The sequence below is a fragment of the Artibeus jamaicensis genome, unplaced genomic scaffold (genome assembly GCF_021234435.1).
Source record: "Artibeus jamaicensis isolate MK-2021 breed Jamaican fruit bat unplaced genomic scaffold, CSHL_Jam_final contig_588, whole genome shotgun sequence".
NCBI classification, from domain to species: Eukaryota; Metazoa; Chordata; class Mammalia; order Chiroptera; family Phyllostomidae; genus Artibeus; species Artibeus jamaicensis.
The window spans coordinates 2998013-3016580 of NW_026521895.1; the positions used below are offsets into that span (position 1 = coordinate 2998013).

Here is an 18568-nt window from a genome sequence, read left to right on the forward strand (position 1 = left end):
GTCTTCCAATCCATGAACATGAAATGTGTTTCCATTTGTTTTTTGTATTTTAATTCCTAAGTACTTTACTCTTTTTCATGCTACAGTAAGTGGAATTGCTTTCATAATTCTCTTTTATGATTTTTCATCGAAATGCTGTTGATTTTTTTATCCTCACCTGAGGATATATTTCCATTTATTTTAGAGAGAGAGGTAGGGTAAAAGACAGAAACTTCGATACAAGAGAAACACATCAGTGGCTTGCCTCCTGAACACACCCCAACTGTGGATCCAACTGGCAACCTTTTGGTACATGAAATGATGCTCCAACTAACATCCATGCTGCCAGGGCAGAAATGAAGTTGATTTTTGTATGTTGACTATATCTTGCTACTTTGCTGAATTTGGTAGTCCTAACAGATTTTCATGGAATCTTTGGGGTTTTCAACATACAAGCATATGCGAACAAAGGTAATGTTACCTATTCCTTTTTGCTTACTTCTCATTTCTTTTTCTTGCCTCATTGCTCTGGCTAGTACTTCTGTTATTATGTTGAAAAGGAGTGATGAAGGTAAGCATCCTTGCCCTGTTCTGGTTTCAGAGGCAAAGCTTTCAGTCTTTCACTATTCAGTATGATGTTTGTTGTGGTTTTTTCATATATAGTTTTATTATGTTGAGATAATTTCCTTTAATTTCTAGTTTGTTGAGTGTCTTTTATCATGAAAGGGTGTTGAATTTGTCAGATTCTTTTTCTGCATCTTTTAAAATGCTCATATGGTTTTTCCTCCTTTTATCTTTTAATGTAGTATATTGCATTGATTGATTTTTCTTATGTTGAATCATCCTTGCAGTCCAGGAATAAATTTCACTTGGTCATGATGGGTAATTTTTGTTATGAGCTGCTGAATTTGATTTACTAGTATTTTGTTGAAGATTTTTGCATCATTGTTTATAACGGATATTGGTTTGTAGTTTTCTTGTGGTTTGGACTTTATCTGGTTTTGGTATTGGGGCAATGCTGGCCTCATTGAGTTAAGAAGTGTTCACTCATCAGTTTTTGGAAATGTTTTAGAAGGATTGATTTTAACTCTTTTATATTATTATGTTTTTCTGTTTTCTATTTTATTTGTCTATGCTTTAATCTTAAGTATTTCTTTTCTTCCAAGTTCTTTTTCTAGTTCCTGAGGTGGTATTTTGTTGATTTGAGATCTATCTTCTGTAAAAAAAAAAATTTATGTATTGATTTCAGAGAGAGAGAGTAGAAGGAAAGAGAGAGATTTGTTTATCCACTTGGTTAGGCATTTATTGGTTGCTTCTTATATGTGCCCTGACTGGAGATCAAACCCGAAACCTTGGCATATTGAGATGACACTCTAACCAATTGAGCTTACTGACCAGGGCTCTTTCTAATTTTTTTTTTAACGTAAGCTTTTATAACCATGAAATTTCTCTTTAGCACTGCTTTTGCTGTGTCCCATAAGTTTTCATATGTTGTGGTTTGTTTTCACTCCTTTCCATTTTTCCCTGTGATTTCTTTGTTCCATTGGTAATTTAATAATGTGCTATTTAATTTTTACGAATTGGTGGCTTTTTTTGGCTTTCTTTTTGTTGTAGATTTTGAACTTCATATATTTGGTTGGAAGAGTTGGGTTTTGTTTTAAGATATGTGTATCTTGTAAAATCCATTATTACTTAATTTGTGACCTTTTATCATGGAGACTATCTCATGTAAACTTGAGAAGAATATATATTCTGTTATTGTTAGGGAGAGTGTTCTGCTGTGCCTATTAGATCTAGTTAATTCACTGTATTGTTCAAGTCCTTTATTTCCTTATCTTCTGTCGTCTTTATCTATTAGTTATCGAAACTAGAGTATTGAAGTCTCTAGCTACTTATTATTGTGGAACTATTTCTTCCTTTAATTCCATCAGTTTTGATTTGTATTAGGTACATGGATATTTATAATTGTTAAATCTTGCTGTATTGAATGTTTTATTAATATATAATATTTTTGTTTTATAACCTTTTTGGTTAAAGTTTGTTTTGTCTGATACTGGTATAGGAGTTTTGCAAACTCGAATGGTTAATACATTGGGTGCTGCAGGCCATGTTGTGTACATATGGCTTATTCTTCTCGTTTGTTGTTGTTTTTTTTAACCAGTTTTTTTTTCTGGGGCTCTACAAAAACAAGCCTGTGGTAAGTTGCCAATCCCTGCTTTAGCTTGAACAGAAGTTTTTAAGTAATGGATTTATCAGTCCTATTTTATGATTAAGGTTTTTGTTCTCATAAATTCTTTTTTTTTTTTTAATTTAATTTATTTTTTAGAGAGAGGGGACAGGAGAAAGAGTGGAGAGAAACATCAATGTGTGGTTGCCTTTCATGTGTCCCCTACTGGGGACTTGGCCTACAACCCAGGCATGTGCCCTGACTGGGAATTGAACCTGGTGACCCTTTGCTTCACAGGCCTGTACTTAATCCTCTGAGTTACACCAGCCAGGGCATTAATTCTTTTCTTAATCTGAGAGTATGAAGATACATATTATATCTTCAAAGCATTATTGTGCTGCCTTCACATTTAGATCTATAATCCTCCTGGAACTGATATGAGCACCATTTTTTGGAATGACTATTCTTTTGTCAGTGTTCTAAAACTTCTGTCTTTCATAAATCATGTGACCTTCTATGCATTGGTTTGTTTTTTTTTTAGCTTTGTTTTGTGTCTTCCATCTATCTGCACCAATCACCATCTTCATTTTTATAGCTTTTTAACACAGTCTAATGTCTAGACAAGTTCTACCACCTCATTCTTTACAGTAGTTTTGCTTGTTCTTGACAATTTTTATTTCTTTATGAATTTTAAAATTAGCTTATCAAGTTTCTCTTTCTCTTGTCTCTCTTAACACACACACACACACACACACACACACACACACTGGGAGTTTGATTGGAATGACATTAACTGTCTTGGTTAGTTTGTATGAAAATTGGTGTTATCTCAGTAGTGAGTCTGTGTGTCCATTTAGGTTATCTTTTTTTGTCTCAGTCGAAGTTTTAAGTTTTTCATACACAGATCTTGCACATCTTTATTGACTTCTTTCTGTATACTTTTGTTTTCTGATGCCATTTAATTTTTTTTGAGGTTAGTTTTTAAAGTATTTGCAGAGATTAGACTTTTAGTAGTGCATTATGTATGACCTGTAAAAGTAGTTGACAGTTCATTGTCAATGATCCTTTCCCAAATACCAAATCTCTTATATTTAATTGGTCTCTGTTACCACTATCAGACTTTTCCTTTAGCATTTTTGACAAAGTATCTGGCTAGATACTTGGTAATACAGCGTCAAAGGTCAATTCCAGTACCGATGACTTACCTGTCATCTGCTTTTTATACCCCTCTCCCAAGTACTTTTGGGTAGGCCATGTCTTTTTATAGGTTTTGCTTTAATGAAATCTCATCTTTTCCTTGTCCTGTGTTTGTGAATTACCTCCATTCAGCTTCTTTTGAGATTTTGCATGTTTTTGTGTGTGTGTGTGGTTTGTGTTTGTTTTTGATTTACTAGATTCTGTATGCATGGATGATTTTAAATAAGAAAATGGCAAAGAAAAGTGAAAATAAATTGTCACAACAGAAGATTCTAATTGGAAGCATTACCATTTTGTAATGTTTTCTTTGTGATCCCTTATAGTACATTACAAGTTTTACTTACTTTGCAGTGCCTTTCTCAATCAGAAAATCAATTACAACTTTTTATGAAACAGAATAAAATGATCTGCTTTTATCTTTTTGCATGGCTAATTGTAGAATGCTTATGAGATCTGAAAACTGGAGTCACATAATGGTTCTATAGTATATGACTCATACCGTAGAAAAACTCTGAATTTTTTGAGGCTGAAAGTGACATATTGAGGTATGACATTGACATATTTTGCCTTTGCCCTGTAACTTGAGAGTCATAGATGCTACTTTTTTCTTTAGGATCTTAGACTACAGGGTGGGGCAAAAGTAGGTTTTTATAGTTGTGAATGTGCAACATAAACCTATTTCTTGTATTTTTGTATTTACTTATTAATTATTGTATTATTTTCCATGCAAAGAACAACTGTGAAACTCACTTTTGCCACAACCCCTACTGGGTTCTGAATTTTTACCATTCCTTCTAGATCTTTATTGTTATTTTGAAACCGTATTTAGGAGTGTTATGTAGCCAAAATGTAATGTATCTATTACTTCTCAGGTGTTAGGAAGTTGTGGATGATTTTATATAATTTTTTAAAAAGGATAACAGAGAAGTTTTTTTATGAAAACAGGCATTTGTTACTGGTTTTTGAAAGAGTATCTCACTTGGAAAAAATATTTGTTTACTTGTGAATAAAATATTTTGTTTAGTGTACATGTCAGGAATTAGATACAGTTTTTTCATATAAAATTTTCTTTTAAGATTATGTAAAATTACTAGTATTAGTGACTAAGGATTATAAGCAAGTAGTTAATTTGTACTATCTTTATTTTTAAAGTGATTATGTTCTCTAACAAAGTTTGATTGACTACTTCTCTGAATTTTAAGTTTTTCTGTCATGAATAAAAGTACAGAAGTTTACTGTTTTCCTTTTTTAAGTGTCCTATGTACAATTAAGAAAAAATAAAAATAAATGGACCATTTATATTTTTAGGCCCGAATAGCATTTTTGCAAGGAGAAAGAAAAGGTCAAGAAAACTTGAAGAAGGATTTAGTAAGAAGAATAAAGATGTTAGAGTATGCATTAAAACAAGAGAGGTATGTGTATCTCATTTTATTACATGAATGAAATAAATTAGAACATTATTATTCTCATATCATTATACAAGGTATTTGAAAGTTCTTTGAGAGATACAAACTTTGCCTAAAATACAAGGTGGTATTTTGATTTGAGTGTTATATGAGAAAAGAAAAAGAGGTTAAAAATCTTTACATTGAAATATCTTTTGTTCTATGGATTCTAAGTTTTGGAATTTTTTTTTGAAAGATCAGGATTATTGTTTCACTTGGGTGTATATGTTAGTTGGGTAATTTACCTCCTCACCCCATTTTATAGCAGTACATTTTTTCCTACAACTTCCTTTGCAAGTTAAGTTAAAGAAACATGTTCATATTGTTTTATTTGCTATTTGTGAAATCTACTAGTAGTTACTTAACTGGAGAAGGAAAACAAGTTTTTTCAACAATTTATTATTAAATTTTCAGGGCAAAATATCACAAATTAAAATACGGCACCGAACTGAACCAAGGTGATTTGAAAATGCCAACCTTTGAATCAGGTAAACTCTGTTCTTTTTTTTTTTTTTCCACGCTACTCCCACCTCTTCCCAAGAATAATTGCTTTGAGCATATTTTTATTTAACAGACATGTTCTTTTTCCTCCAATTTTCCTTTGAAAGCATTGGTTAGTAAACTGATTGACTGTTGTACAACTGTCTAGAATTGGGGGAAATAATAAATTAATGAAAGTAAGTAATTAATGTCAATTCTGAGGTTATTTGTCCTAGTTTTATTGTGTTGAAACCTATATAAAACTGTGGGTGGTTTGTTTTTTGTTGTTGTTGTTGTTGTTTTTAAGTAATTAGAAGTGGAAGGTAATGAACTAACTAGTAAGTCTGTCTCTACCTGTAGGCAATCCTTGTCCTATCCTATATAAACTTAGTTTTTTTGTTGTTTTTTTTTTAATTAAAAACGTATTTTTGCCCGTAGAAGCTGTGATTAACTCATTTTAGTTCTAAAGAACTCAGAAATTTGATTGAATTTGGAAACTGCAGAAGAAGCCAAATAAGGATAAGAGAATGAAAAATTATTTCCAATTGACCTTGTGTCTTTCTAAACAGATAGAGAATAGTGAGTCCCAGAGTAGCATGTGATGAATAGTTATGCAGGGAAGGGAGAGCAGGACATAGGAAAGAGCTAGCAGTTTAATGTTAATTTTAGGGTTCTATATGATAATGATTAGAGTAGTTTAAAAGTCTAATTATTTATTTTGATTTACATTTTACAATATTTGGAAATACTACTAGCAGTTTCTCAGGTATATTTAGAATTCATTTCTTTATACATTTTGATGGTATAAGCTTAATTTTTTTCCTGTTTTTGGATGTTGGTTGCTAAAACAAGAAAATGATGTCTTTTTGAATACATAATTTGTCTTCTGTAGTTGTCTCTGTATCTAATCATCAAAGCATTTATGGTAGGGACAGTAAAATTGATGTGTGGAATTTTTTTTAGTTAGGTATTAAAGTAAATTTTACAAATTTAGTTATTTGGTGTTTAGTTTGATATTAAGCACCTAGAACTAGGCACAGAAACACTTTATACATAAAATTTGCAGTTAATTTATTTTGGGTTAATTTATTTTATTTCTCCATTTTTGAATGTAACTTAGTGTATTCAGAAAATAAGCAGTCACTTTCTAGCACTCAAGGGCTGTCCTCCAACTTTAGTTTGTGAAATGTGAGGAAGGAGGCTGGTTACAGCCACATTGTTCCTGAAACTAGGGGCAGGATTGGCTGGTCTTAGTGCAGCAGTGGGTATAAGCAAACTTATTTAGCAGCTAAACCTTTCCTGCCCGCACCTGAAGTCAGATAAAAGCAAACTTGTTTTAAATCTAACTATTAAAACTTACTCAAATTGAGGAATCAAATAACATACACATATTTTGTTTATAGGATATACAATAATAACAAAGTAGATTGTTGGGGAAAAAACAAACAAAAGGGATGGTCAAAAACACACAATGCCAACAAAGTGGGATAAAATCATTAACCGCAAGTATACAGGTAAACATTAAGTGAATCAGTATTGACTTTTTAATGTCAGTACTGGTGCCCAAAATAAAGCAAAATGTAAAATAAGAGAAAATATGCAAAATATTGATTTGGTAGAAGTACAAGATATGCATGTTTTTATACCCCTGTCTCAATAATGCCAGTATACATAATGTAAGTCTAACCCTGTAAAATGGGTTGTGCCCAACTATATAAAGCACTCCTTTATTCTTACAGTTGGATTTTGAAAGTCTGTAACAGTAGAAACATGGACCAATGGCTTAAAAAGGCACCCAATAAAGTAATATTTCTAAATGGCCAAGAAGCACATGTAATGATGCTCAATTTTATTAGGGTTTTTAAAATAAATATTTTATTTATTTTTAGAGAGAGGGGACAGGAAGGAGAAAGAGTGGGAGAGAAACATCAATGTGTGGTTGCCTCTCATGTGTCCCTGCTGAGGACCTGGCCTGCAACCCAGGCATGTGCCCTGACTGGGAATCGAACTGGTGACCCTTTGCTTCACAGGCCCATGCTCAATCCACTGAGCTATACCAGCCAGGGCAATTTTATCCGTTTTTGAAGAAGTATAGCTTAAAACCACAGTGCAATATAGTTAGGCACCTAACAGAGTGTCTAAAATAAAAAAGAGAAAGTCATGTGTTGTTGAGGATGTGAAACAACCAGAACTCTAGTCCTACTGGTGTTGGGATTATAAATTGATAGAACTCTGAAAGTGATTTTTCAGTGATATAACTAAAGGGAACATAGCATATCCTGTGACCCAGTAACTCCATTCCTAGGCGTTCCACTCCCTAAAATGCATACATTATGTTCATCAAAGGCTTGTATAAGAATGTTCATGGTATTATTATTTTAATAGTAAAACACTAGAAACAACTTGAACATTCTTCAGCATTAGAATGCATAAATATATTGTGATATTTTAGCATAGCAGCATGCTATTTAGCAACAAAAGTTAATAACTAAATGAACTTGACAACATGGATGAGTTACATACACATGAAGTTGAACATTAATATAATTGATTTAATCTTAGTAAATTAAAAAATTAATCCTGTTTTTAGAATTCGAGATAGTATTGATGTTCCTCTGGAAGTATCTAGTGACCGAAAAGGGCAAAGGAAAACATTTGGGGTGCTGACAATGTTTTGTTTCTTCATTTAGGTACTGGTTACATGAGTGTGTTCAAAAATTGATTGAGCTGTACGCTTACGATGTACTTCAAGGATATCCTTAGCAGCATTACTTATGATAGTGAATAATGGAAACTAATTTCAACATTAGGGGACTGGTTAAATTAAATAGGTATATACTTTCTGTGGAATATTATATAATAATTTTATAATATGTTAATCTATATTTATTGCCATAGAGAGAATGTTCAAGATATAGTAAGTGTCAAAGCAGCTACAGTGCAGTGTTCACACTGCCCTTTTTTTTTTTTTTTTTTTTTTTTAAAGGAGGGGAGAAGTTAATGGGTATATTCTCAGCTGGAAACTATGGAATGATAAAGTCTTGAAAACTAACTTTTGGTGATAGGATTTTGGGCAGTTTTTAAATGTATTTTTTTCCTGCAGTGATTATGTTACATGTGATTAAAAATAAACGAAATGCTATAAATCTAAGGATACTTATTCAGAGCTTAACTAAGCTAAAATTATACTACTTATTAAACTTTTAAAATACATATACTTTGTTACATGGGAATAAAAAATGTTTTTTACCTGTAGTAAAAGCTATTTTCTGGTTTAACTTTTAGTTCTAAAAAATGAAATTGACTATATAAAGTTTTGTGATATAAACTTAGTCTACTGATACCAACTCAAAATTAAGTTATATATACCTAATTTCTTAAAAGTGTTGCTTTTGAAGAGCTAATGTAAATATTAAGTATAGCCTTTTAATTTCAGGAGCATTCAATTCAGTATAAATTCTGGTAATTAAAAAAATTTATAATAATATTGCATTTCAAAGCTTTGGCTTTTATTTTTGAATCCCGGATAGTTATATTTAACGTACACTTAACTTTTTCTGACTTTAAAACAAGGAGGGTAGTACCGAAGTATTTGAGTTATTGGAACAAACACATTTGAAATGAGTGTCATCCATAGTAAATAATAAAAGTTAATTTTCTTCTGTCCTTTATATAATATTTACGCATATTTTCGTGAGACTATGTCCCTTAGAAAACTTTGGCAATATTTTCTCTAGGTGAAATAATGTGTATCAAACTTTTTTTGTTGTTAATTTTTAGAAGAAACCAAAGACACAGAAGCCCCCACAGCGCCTCAGAACAGCCAGTTAACATGGAAGCAAGGCAGACAGCTGTTAAGACAGTGAGTAATGGCTCATTTTCAGCTTTAAGGACCTAAGTATGAAGTGCTTGTATTCACTCACTCTTCAAGTGAAAAATTATTTAATGATAGTGGGACAACGTGTACAGTTTTCATACGGCTTTTTTAATGCTTTGGTTAAAGTTTGTTTCCTCTGAATGTTCCTCAGGGTAATGCTGTTTTTGTTTTTTGTGGGGTAGAATGTTGTAAAGACTAGATGCCTTCAAGGCCAGAGCAAAAACAATGTAGGTAAAGTTCATATTTGTAAACACTCCTGATTTTATCATTGCAAATTTGCATATTGGACTTTAAGTGAGGCAGTTCAGAAAGAATTTAACTGGTTATCTGAAACTTCAGAAGTGGCTTGCAAAGTCCTACCTTTACTTGAATTTTTGGGGAACCTTTTTGCCATTTGGATTCTTTATTGTATTAGAAAAACTTCTTTGGCGATTTTTCCTGTCTTTTATCTACTTGGAAGAACCCCTCAAAACCCCCCTGGATTTAGAAGGAAGGTGGGCCCCTTGTAGTACAGGGTTCCCCTGCTAGATGAGTGTTCTAGGAACCCATCTGTATCAGTGTACCCACTGGCGTTGTTGTAAGAAGCTGCGTTTAGCTTCAGTGAATTTTTTTAAAATCCTCTTTCAGTGTATTTGCTTATTTCACGATGGGTTGTTTACAAGTGCCCCTGCCTACGCTGTGCTGACTGTTTGGCAGCTTTTGACCAAAAACAGCATGACCCCCATGTCTTACCTTCCCTATTCACTAGATCTCAACCCAGCAACTTTTTTAGGTTTTCTGGGATTAAAAAAAAAAAAGTCCTCAAAGGGAAATAATTTGCCAGTATGGTAGAGGTGAAACAAAAAATGGCAGTGCTAAAAGGCATCAAAATCTGAGTTCAAAAACTGTTTTGAGCAGTGGAAAAAAATATCTGCTCAAAATATCTGATACATGTATTACATTAAATGGAGAATACTTGGAAGGTGACTAAAGTTTAAACACGTAGGAATAGATACACAATTTTTAATAAATAAATTTGGTTTTTGGGGGGGTGTCCATGCTCGTATTTGTTTTCCTCCCTTATGTTTGGAAAACTTAGTACTTCTGTACTTCTGATATCCTGAATAACCTAAGATTATTTAACTTTCTCAGCTCTAGACATCTTTACCTGCATTTCAGTAACCCACTGAGGTCAGACTCTTGACCACGTCCCTCCCTAGAAAGATCTTACCTCTGGATATTGCACTTCTCACTCTGATTCCCACATTTTTGCCCCGACTTTACCGTGATCTTTCCTTTTTTAACTCCTTAGCTCCTCTCTAAACTATGATTGGTTTCATTTTATTTCTGTTGTGGGTTTGTTTGCTTTTATTTCCCTGGCTCCAATTTAGACCCCATGATTAGTCACCCTTTTGCTAGTATCCTTAACATCCTTGCTGCCCACTTCTTAACTCGCTTTCGCTAGTCATTTAGCTATACCTTCTTGCAACATCCCTAGCCTTAGTTCGGTCTGTCATGCTTCTACTTCTAAAAAATTCTTGGAGAATTAGAGAATCATATCAATGCCAGTACATTTTCATGGTTTCCTGTCTAAACATTGCAGGGAGCCTTTCTCTATAACCCTGGTCACCTCCTCCCTCCCATTGCCCTCAATAGAGATTCTAAACCACAGGTGGCAAACACAAGGCCCGAGGGCTGTCCACCTTGTTTTATCTGGCCCAGCACCTTGTTTCCACCCTGCACCAGTGCTGAGCTCCTTGCCCCTAGTTAAGGAGTAGTTACATTTTTACAGTCCTAAAATTATATTCTGCCCTTTGAAGGCAACTGTCAGGTCGATGTGGCCCTGGTGAAAATGAGTTTGACACCCCTGCTCTAAACTTTTACCACATCTCAGCACGTTCTCCCTTACTGTCATTAGAGTACCTTGGGTTCTACTTTACTGGAACTAGGAGGGCTGTCAGATGAGAACTCCACAAACCTTTTGCTTTCCTTTCTATAAATGTATTTAAACCTTATATTTATCATCTCAGTTTGCTGGTCTTTTATTCAAAGAGGTGTTTCTTAATCTGGACTCTCAGTGACTAAAACTCAAACTAGTTTTAGAAAGAACATATTGTTTGGAAGGATGATGGGGTAGCTAGCAGAATTGAGGGAAACTAAATAACTGAGTGATAGGAAGAATGAGCAGGAGTGAGCACTGACAAGTTCCCAGGGACAGGAAGCACTCAGGCCCTGTTTCTGTTCTCTGGTGTTCTACCCCTCTGCGTATCAGTTTTATTCTGTTCTACTGAAAAGCAATTTTCTCCATATGGCAGGGGATTCCTATTTTACTCAAAATAATTTCCACAGATTAGAATTGGCTTGACTTGATCAAATAACTGCCTTTGTGTCAGTTATTTTTACCTGGATTGTATAAAGTCTTGGCTGCTCACTGACACCACATGGTTACAGTGTGGTGGAAGCTGTCTCCCCCAGAAGAGGATTGTGGGTTTTGGGAGAGTGCTACAGCTACAGAGAGATCAGTTGCATAGTACTTCTATAAATACCTAATCTCATTGCCAGCATTTATGTTCTGTCTCTTCTCACATTTCTCTTAAGAGTAGTTGATCTCCCTGGTCTTCGGTGTTCATTTCTCAGTTGTCTAGTCTGCTTTCCACTTTAATGTTTCACTGAAGCTGTTATCACAAACATATTTAAAGTACCTTTTTTTGTTCATATTTGATCTTCTGGAAACATTTGACATTAACCGTTCATTCCATTGTGGAACTTTTTCCTTACTTTCTTGATACCACTCTCTGCTATCATTTCTGCTCTCCCCCCTTACCCCCAATTGTATCATCTATTTCTTAAGTACTTTCTTTTCATTTTCTTATAAGATTCTCTTATTCTTTTAGCCTCTTAGATGTTTGTGTACCCAGGCTTTCTGTTCGTTCTTATGCTTTTCTTCCAAATAACTTGATTTAAATTCATGGCTTCAAATACCACCAAACACTGATGGCTCCTAAATCTATATACCTAGTCCACTCTCTTTTGAGCTTTTGACCTTTCTTACTATTGTGCCTAATAAATATTATCACTTGTGTAGACACTGCAAGAATATCTGATAAGTACCCTACAAACCAGATTCTGATGGTTTATTCATCATCTCATTGAATAGAAACACCATCTAATTATACAAGCTAGAAACCTGAAAAAATTTCCAAAATTCTTGTATCTTCTTTTCTTCTACTGCCGTATTTATTAGTGCACCAAGTCACTAAGATTGAATTTTACTTATTTTTTTCTCTTTTCCAGTTTTACTTCATGCTATGTTAGTGTCCTAACTAGTCTAGTCTCCTGCCTTTAACTTTTACTAAAAATCTTTTGTTCTTCTGCCAGCAGTATATGAGGCTCCTTTTTAGCATTCTTTAGCCTATCAAATGCTTTAGGAAGAAAATTTCTTTGTTTTCGGGGGTTTTTTATTTTATTTATTTTTAGAGAGGGAGAGAAGCCAGGCATATGCCCTAGGCTGGGAATTGAACTGGTGATCCTTTGACTCTCGGGTCAGCACTCAATTCACTGACCCACACCAGCCAGGGCTAGGAAGAAGTTAAAAAAAATTTTTTTTTTTAATCCTCATCAAAGCATTTATTTTTTTAAGAGAGAGAGGAGGTGGGTGGGGCGGGGAGCGTGGGGGGAGGGAGAGAGAGAAAGAGAAAGATCAGTATGAGGTAGAAACATCAGTTGCCTTCTGTATCTGCCCTCACTGGGAATTGAACTCACCTCCTTTTTGTGTCTCGGACAATGCTCCAAACCAACTGGGCCACCCAAGCTTGGCAGGAGGGAATTTTTACATTTGTAACACAAAAGCCATTCATGACCCACCATCAGTATTAATATCATAATCTGGTCCCTTTCTTCTTTTTCATTGTCTTTCTCAATCCTAGATTAAATACTCTGGTTTAGATATACAGAAAGTTTGAGGACCGCTGGATGGTAGGAATGCAGGGAGGTAGGTCCCAGAAAGAGAGCTCACCTGTCTATCTACCACTGGCTGAGAGCCCAGGTTTAAACTTAGCATGTCACTGTTCTGAGGGTTAGTTCTTCTCATTGCTTATCACTTTTTAGACTTTAAAAAATATATATGTATCATCAACTTGGAAAAACCTCTTAAGGCTCTAGGGCTTTTTAGGTTTCAATAATTGGCTTTTCATTAGGGTTGGCCGTACTATTTGCTTTCTTAAATTTTGATTTGTAATTGGCCTTACTGTCTTAAAACCAGAGGTAGTCTACAGAGAAGACTGTTATTGAGGTAAAGGAAGAGTATATTTTATAGGATTATGGGTTTTTGTAAAATCCTCTGATGTAATTTTGAATTAATAAATTTGCAGGTGTTGACAATATGTGGGGCTTATTTAATATTTTTAATTTTCTCTTATAGATATCTTCAGGAAGTAGGTTACACAGATACCATATTAGACGTACGGTCTCAGCGGGTAAGATCTTTACTGGGATTGTCCAATTCAGAACCAAATGGATCAGTAGAAACAAAGAATTTAGAACAGATCCTGAATGGAGGGGAATCTCCTAAGCAAAAAGGACAAGAAATCAAGAGGTATGGTCTATACTTGTAGGTTAACATTGTTTATACAATGGGTATTATGAATCTCTTTAGCTGTTACTACTATTAATATTTTTAAGGCAGGTAATGTTCAAATGTGAAGACTTTTTTTCCTCCTAAATGGTACCGTGAGCAAATAAATTGTCTTTTCTTAAATTTCTTTAATTTTTTGGTTTTAGAGAAAGAGGAGTGGAATTGGGGTGAATGAGAGAGAGCATGAGAGCAAGTGCACGATAGCAAGAGAGGCATTAGTTTGTTCTTACATTTATTTATACACTCATGGGTTAATTCTTGTATGTTCCCTGACTGGGGATTGAACCCGCAATGATGGCAGGGTGGGGTGATGCTCTAACCAGCTGAGCTACCCAGCCACGGCTAAATTTTCCATTTAGATGCTTTTAAAATTTATTTCTATTAAAATTTGATGCCATGAGAATAACTGTAGTTCTGAAATAGGTGTAGAATTAAAATTTTAGGGCGATTTCATGTAATTCAAAGTTACTTTAACATCCTGATTTAAAAATTTTTGCTACAGTATTTTCAATGCATTATAATGCTACTGTATAGCCAGAATAGTGACGGTTATTTAGACAATAACATGAAAAGAACAAGGCTTTTCATTGTTTCAGCTCAGAAAGCTACAGAATTTTCTTTCTCAATTTAATGTCTTTATTGAGATATAATTCACATACCATAAATTTCATTTAAAATACATAGTTTAATGGTTTTGGGGATGGCTGTTTTAGCCATCACCAGAGTATAAGTTGAAAATTTTCATTAACCTAAAAGGAAACCCCATACTCATTAGCTGTCACGCCCCATACTCTGCTACATTTTCATCACCACTGCCCGCCCCTCATCACTAGACTATTTTACTAATTCAGTTTCTCAAGATTTGCCTATACTGATAAACTATATTTAAAAAAAAAGATTTGCCTATTCTGGACAGTTCACATAAATAGTTACTTTATGAATGGCTTCTTCATTGAGCATAATATTTTTAAGGGCCATCCATGTTACAGCACATGTCAGCAACTGATTTCTTTTTATTGCCAAATAATATTCTCTACTGTGTATATGCCATATTTTGTTTACCCATTTCTTGTCCAGTTGATGGGCATGTGTGTTAGTTCCACATTTTGGAATAACGAATAATACTATGTTGAACATTGGTGTATAAGGGTGGACATATTTTCAGTTCTCTTGGGTATATATTTAGGAGTGGAATTCCTGAATCATATAGTAACTCTGATTACCTTTTTAAGGAATTTCTAAACTCTTTTCCCAGGTGCTGTATTATTTAACATTCTCACCAGAAATTTATGAGTTCTGATTTCTCTACATTCTTGTCAATACTTGTTGTTTACTGTCTCCCAGTTACGAGTGGATAAATGAAAGGAATCAAGCAGGTGGAACTTTTTTTCATTTTTTACTGTTAGATATTACATTGAATAACATAAGTTGGAAGGGCAAAGAAAAGAAAAAGATGAGGGTAAAAAAATCAGACAAGTTCATTGAGTTCATTTATGGAGACAACTGTACTTGGACAACAATAAAAATGCATTAAAAATTTTAAAAATTGTCTATTGAAGCAGGACTCATTAAGAAGGGAGGATTTTGGCAAAGCCTTTTAGACATAAAAGTAGTAATATAAATCAGACACAGTATAGGCATGTACACAAAATAATCAGAAAAAACCTGTAGGTCTTTTTGGCTAAAGAACAAAATATAGAGGAGGGACAATCAGAGAATTTTAGAAGTTGGGAGGGATCAATTTTTGAGTCTCTAAATACAATATGAAATAAGTTATTCATTAATCTGTATTTAAATTTTAAGAAATGTTGAAAAATCTTGGATTAATGGCTCAAACATATGTGTATATCATTCAGTTGTCTGGAAATGGTCAAAAAGTGATCTAGCAATTATGCTGATCTCTCACTCATCTGATATATCCCCAGTTTATTAAGAAGTCTGATAAAAAATACTCTTTACCCCAAAAAAGAAAGAAATTAATATTGCCCTGGCTGGTGTGGCTGAACTGCAAACCTAATGGTCACCAGTTTGATTCCCTGTCAGGGCACATGCCCACATTGCAGGCCAGGTTCCCAGATGGGGGCATGTGTGAGGCAATCACACATTGAAGTTTCTCTCCCTCTTTCTCTCTCCCTCCCTCCCTTCCCCTCTGTCAAAAATAAAAAAAGTAAATCTGTAAAAAAAAGAAATTAATGTATACAGTTTATAAACTAGCATTATCTCATATCTTAGATATATTTTCTGACACTATACAGTTATTTTAGAACATGTTCTTTAACTTTCAAGGTAATATAAGCCTTTTGTTTAGGCATTTTATTTCTGAGAAATAAGGTCTCTAAGAAAAAACAATTAATTGCCCTGGCAGGTGTAGCTCAGTGGATTGAGCATGGGCCTGTGAACCACACGATCGCGGTTTGATTCCCAGTCAGGGCACATGCCTGGGTTGCAGGCCAGTTCCCAGCAGGGGACTCACGAGAGGCAACCACACATTGATATTTCTCTCCCTCTCTCCTTCCCTTCCCCTCTAAAGATAAATAAATAAAATATTTAAAAATCCCTTTAAGAAAAACAATTTAACATCTAATAGAGGCCTTAATTTTTTTTACTCTGGATTCCAGGAAACATAGAGTGTTTTTGTAGCATAAGAGAGGAAAACAAAAGTATGTTTGAATTTTTAACTGAAGTTACTAACCAAGCTAAGTAGTTCATAGGATTTACAAATATTTTAGAGTATTCAGTTTACCACATACAAATATGAATTTAAGATCCACAACAGACTGTATCTTCTCCTTGTAAAGCTGCTTGCCTTTGCACTAGAAAAACTTGAATAAGCCTTTTCTGTTGTGAAAACCACATGATATGAGTTCTCTCCTCTTAAACTCTTCAAGTGTATACTGTAGTATCGTGAACTGTAAGTACAGTTGTAGAGCACGACTCTAGGACTTTCTTATCTTGAAGGACTAAAGCTTTATACCCATCGAATAACAACACCCTGTTTCCTCTACTCTTCAACTTTCTATGAGTGACTACTTTCAGTACCTCATCAAGTGGGTTATGCCATATCTGTCTTTATGTGACTGGCTTATTTCATTTAGCATAATGTCCTGAAGGTTCATCAGAATTATGGCATATGACAAAACTTCCATGTCTTTTAAATTTTTAATTCCTGGATAATGTTCTGTTGTGTGTATGTGTGTATGTATGTGTATACACGCACATACACACTACGTTTTGTTCATTCATTCACAGATGTTTAGATAATAGTTGTTTTTAATCAAGGCTGATTTCCTTCTTAATGAATATACTTATACATTCTGATTCTGCACTGATAGAGGTGTGTATGATAGAGGTGTGTATGATTCAGCTATATCAAGGCCTTTGAAAATCCCTAGAAATAAGAAATGTTTTAATACTTTTATAGAGATTTCAGCAAAAATTTTTTATTACGTATTTGTTTGTAATAATAGAACATCAGAAGCAATCTTAGTGTTCAAGAGTTGAGGAAGTAAATCTTAGGTCATATTATTAGAGGCAGTATGCTTAATGGTTTTGGAATGTGAATTCTGAAGACAGACTGGGTTTGAATTCTGAGTTCACCACTTACTAGCTATGACTTGGTGCTAGGTACTTTACCTTTGCTTCAGTTTCCTCATTTGTATTGAGTTGGCCAAAAAGTCCATATGTTTTCTCCATAACATAAAAGATGTGTTTTTCATTTTCACCAATAATTTTATTGATTTCGATATTTTGAGTATGTTGGCTATCTCCCATGTGATATAATATTGATTATTCTCAATTAATGTCTCTGTCGCTATCAGCTTTAACTGGTCTACCCAGCTGTGAAGCATTGTCCAGTGAGAAACTTCCATCACAAAGCTTCACAAACCACCTTTTTTTTTTTTTTTTTTTTTTTAAGATTTTGTATTTATTTATCTTTAGAGGGGAAGAGAAAGAGAGAGGGAGAGAAACATCAATGTATAGTTGCCTCTCGTGCATCCCCTGCTGGGAACTGGCCTGCAGGGAACCGGCCTGCAACCTAGGCATGTGCCCTGACTGGGAATCAAACCGTGATTGTCTGGTTCACAGGCCCGTGCTCAATCCACTGAGCTACACCAGCCAGGGCACAAACCACTTTTGACATATTCAGTCACAGCACCTTCTCCATATATTGCACAAATCTTTTTTTTTTTTTGCATTTCAGTTGTGTTTTTACCTTTCTTGAAATAATAAAACATAATATACCAAAAGTATTACATATTTTCTTTTATCTTCAGTATTAAAATGGCTACACAAAAATTCACCATTTTGATTTTTTTAAATACAGTTGTCACAATGCAGTCTAACAAAATTATTTTAAATCAAGTTAAAGATAACTAGGTGCCAGTAGAGCCATCTTAGAGAAAAAAATAAATTTGGTGATGGTAGGGTTGATGTGAAGAAGAAATGAGTGATGTGTCAGCACAGAGAACAATGTCTTATATATAGTGAGTGTTTCCTACGATTAATATTGTGTATTCAGTTGAAATGTAACCCCACTGACAGGAATGTTTACTACAGCGATTTTCAACCTTTTTTGTCTCATGGCACATGTAAACTAAAATTCTGTGGCACACCCCCAAATTTTTTTGCCTATTTGACAAAAAAGTAGGTATAATTTTAACTCTTTTTTTTATGGGATGGTCATTATTGTGTTGGCAGTTGTCATTTTTTAAAAAAATCTGACACTCTTAAGAAGAAAGATGTGAGTTCCCTGACTAAATAGTCAGGTATTGTATGCTTTCAAAATTCTTGTGGCACAGCAGTTGAAAAAC

The 18568-nt window shown here is 34.2% G+C and overlaps 1 protein-coding gene across 2 annotated transcripts in view; it reads left to right on the forward strand.

The window, feature by feature from the left end:
* The window catches only part of STRN3 (striatin 3), a 118270-nt gene that overhangs the window by 46569 nt on the left and 53133 nt on the right, over nt 1-18568 (forward strand). For both annotated transcript variants that reach the window (XM_037161630.2, XM_037161631.2), the window contains exons 2-5: nt 4652-4755; nt 5203-5276; nt 9049-9130; nt 13545-13718. In XM_037161630.2, the coding sequence (XP_037017525.2) occupies nt 4652-4755; nt 5203-5276; nt 9049-9130; nt 13545-13718 (434 nt within the window). The remainder of the gene's footprint in view (nt 1-4651; nt 4756-5202; nt 5277-9048; nt 9131-13544; nt 13719-18568) is intronic.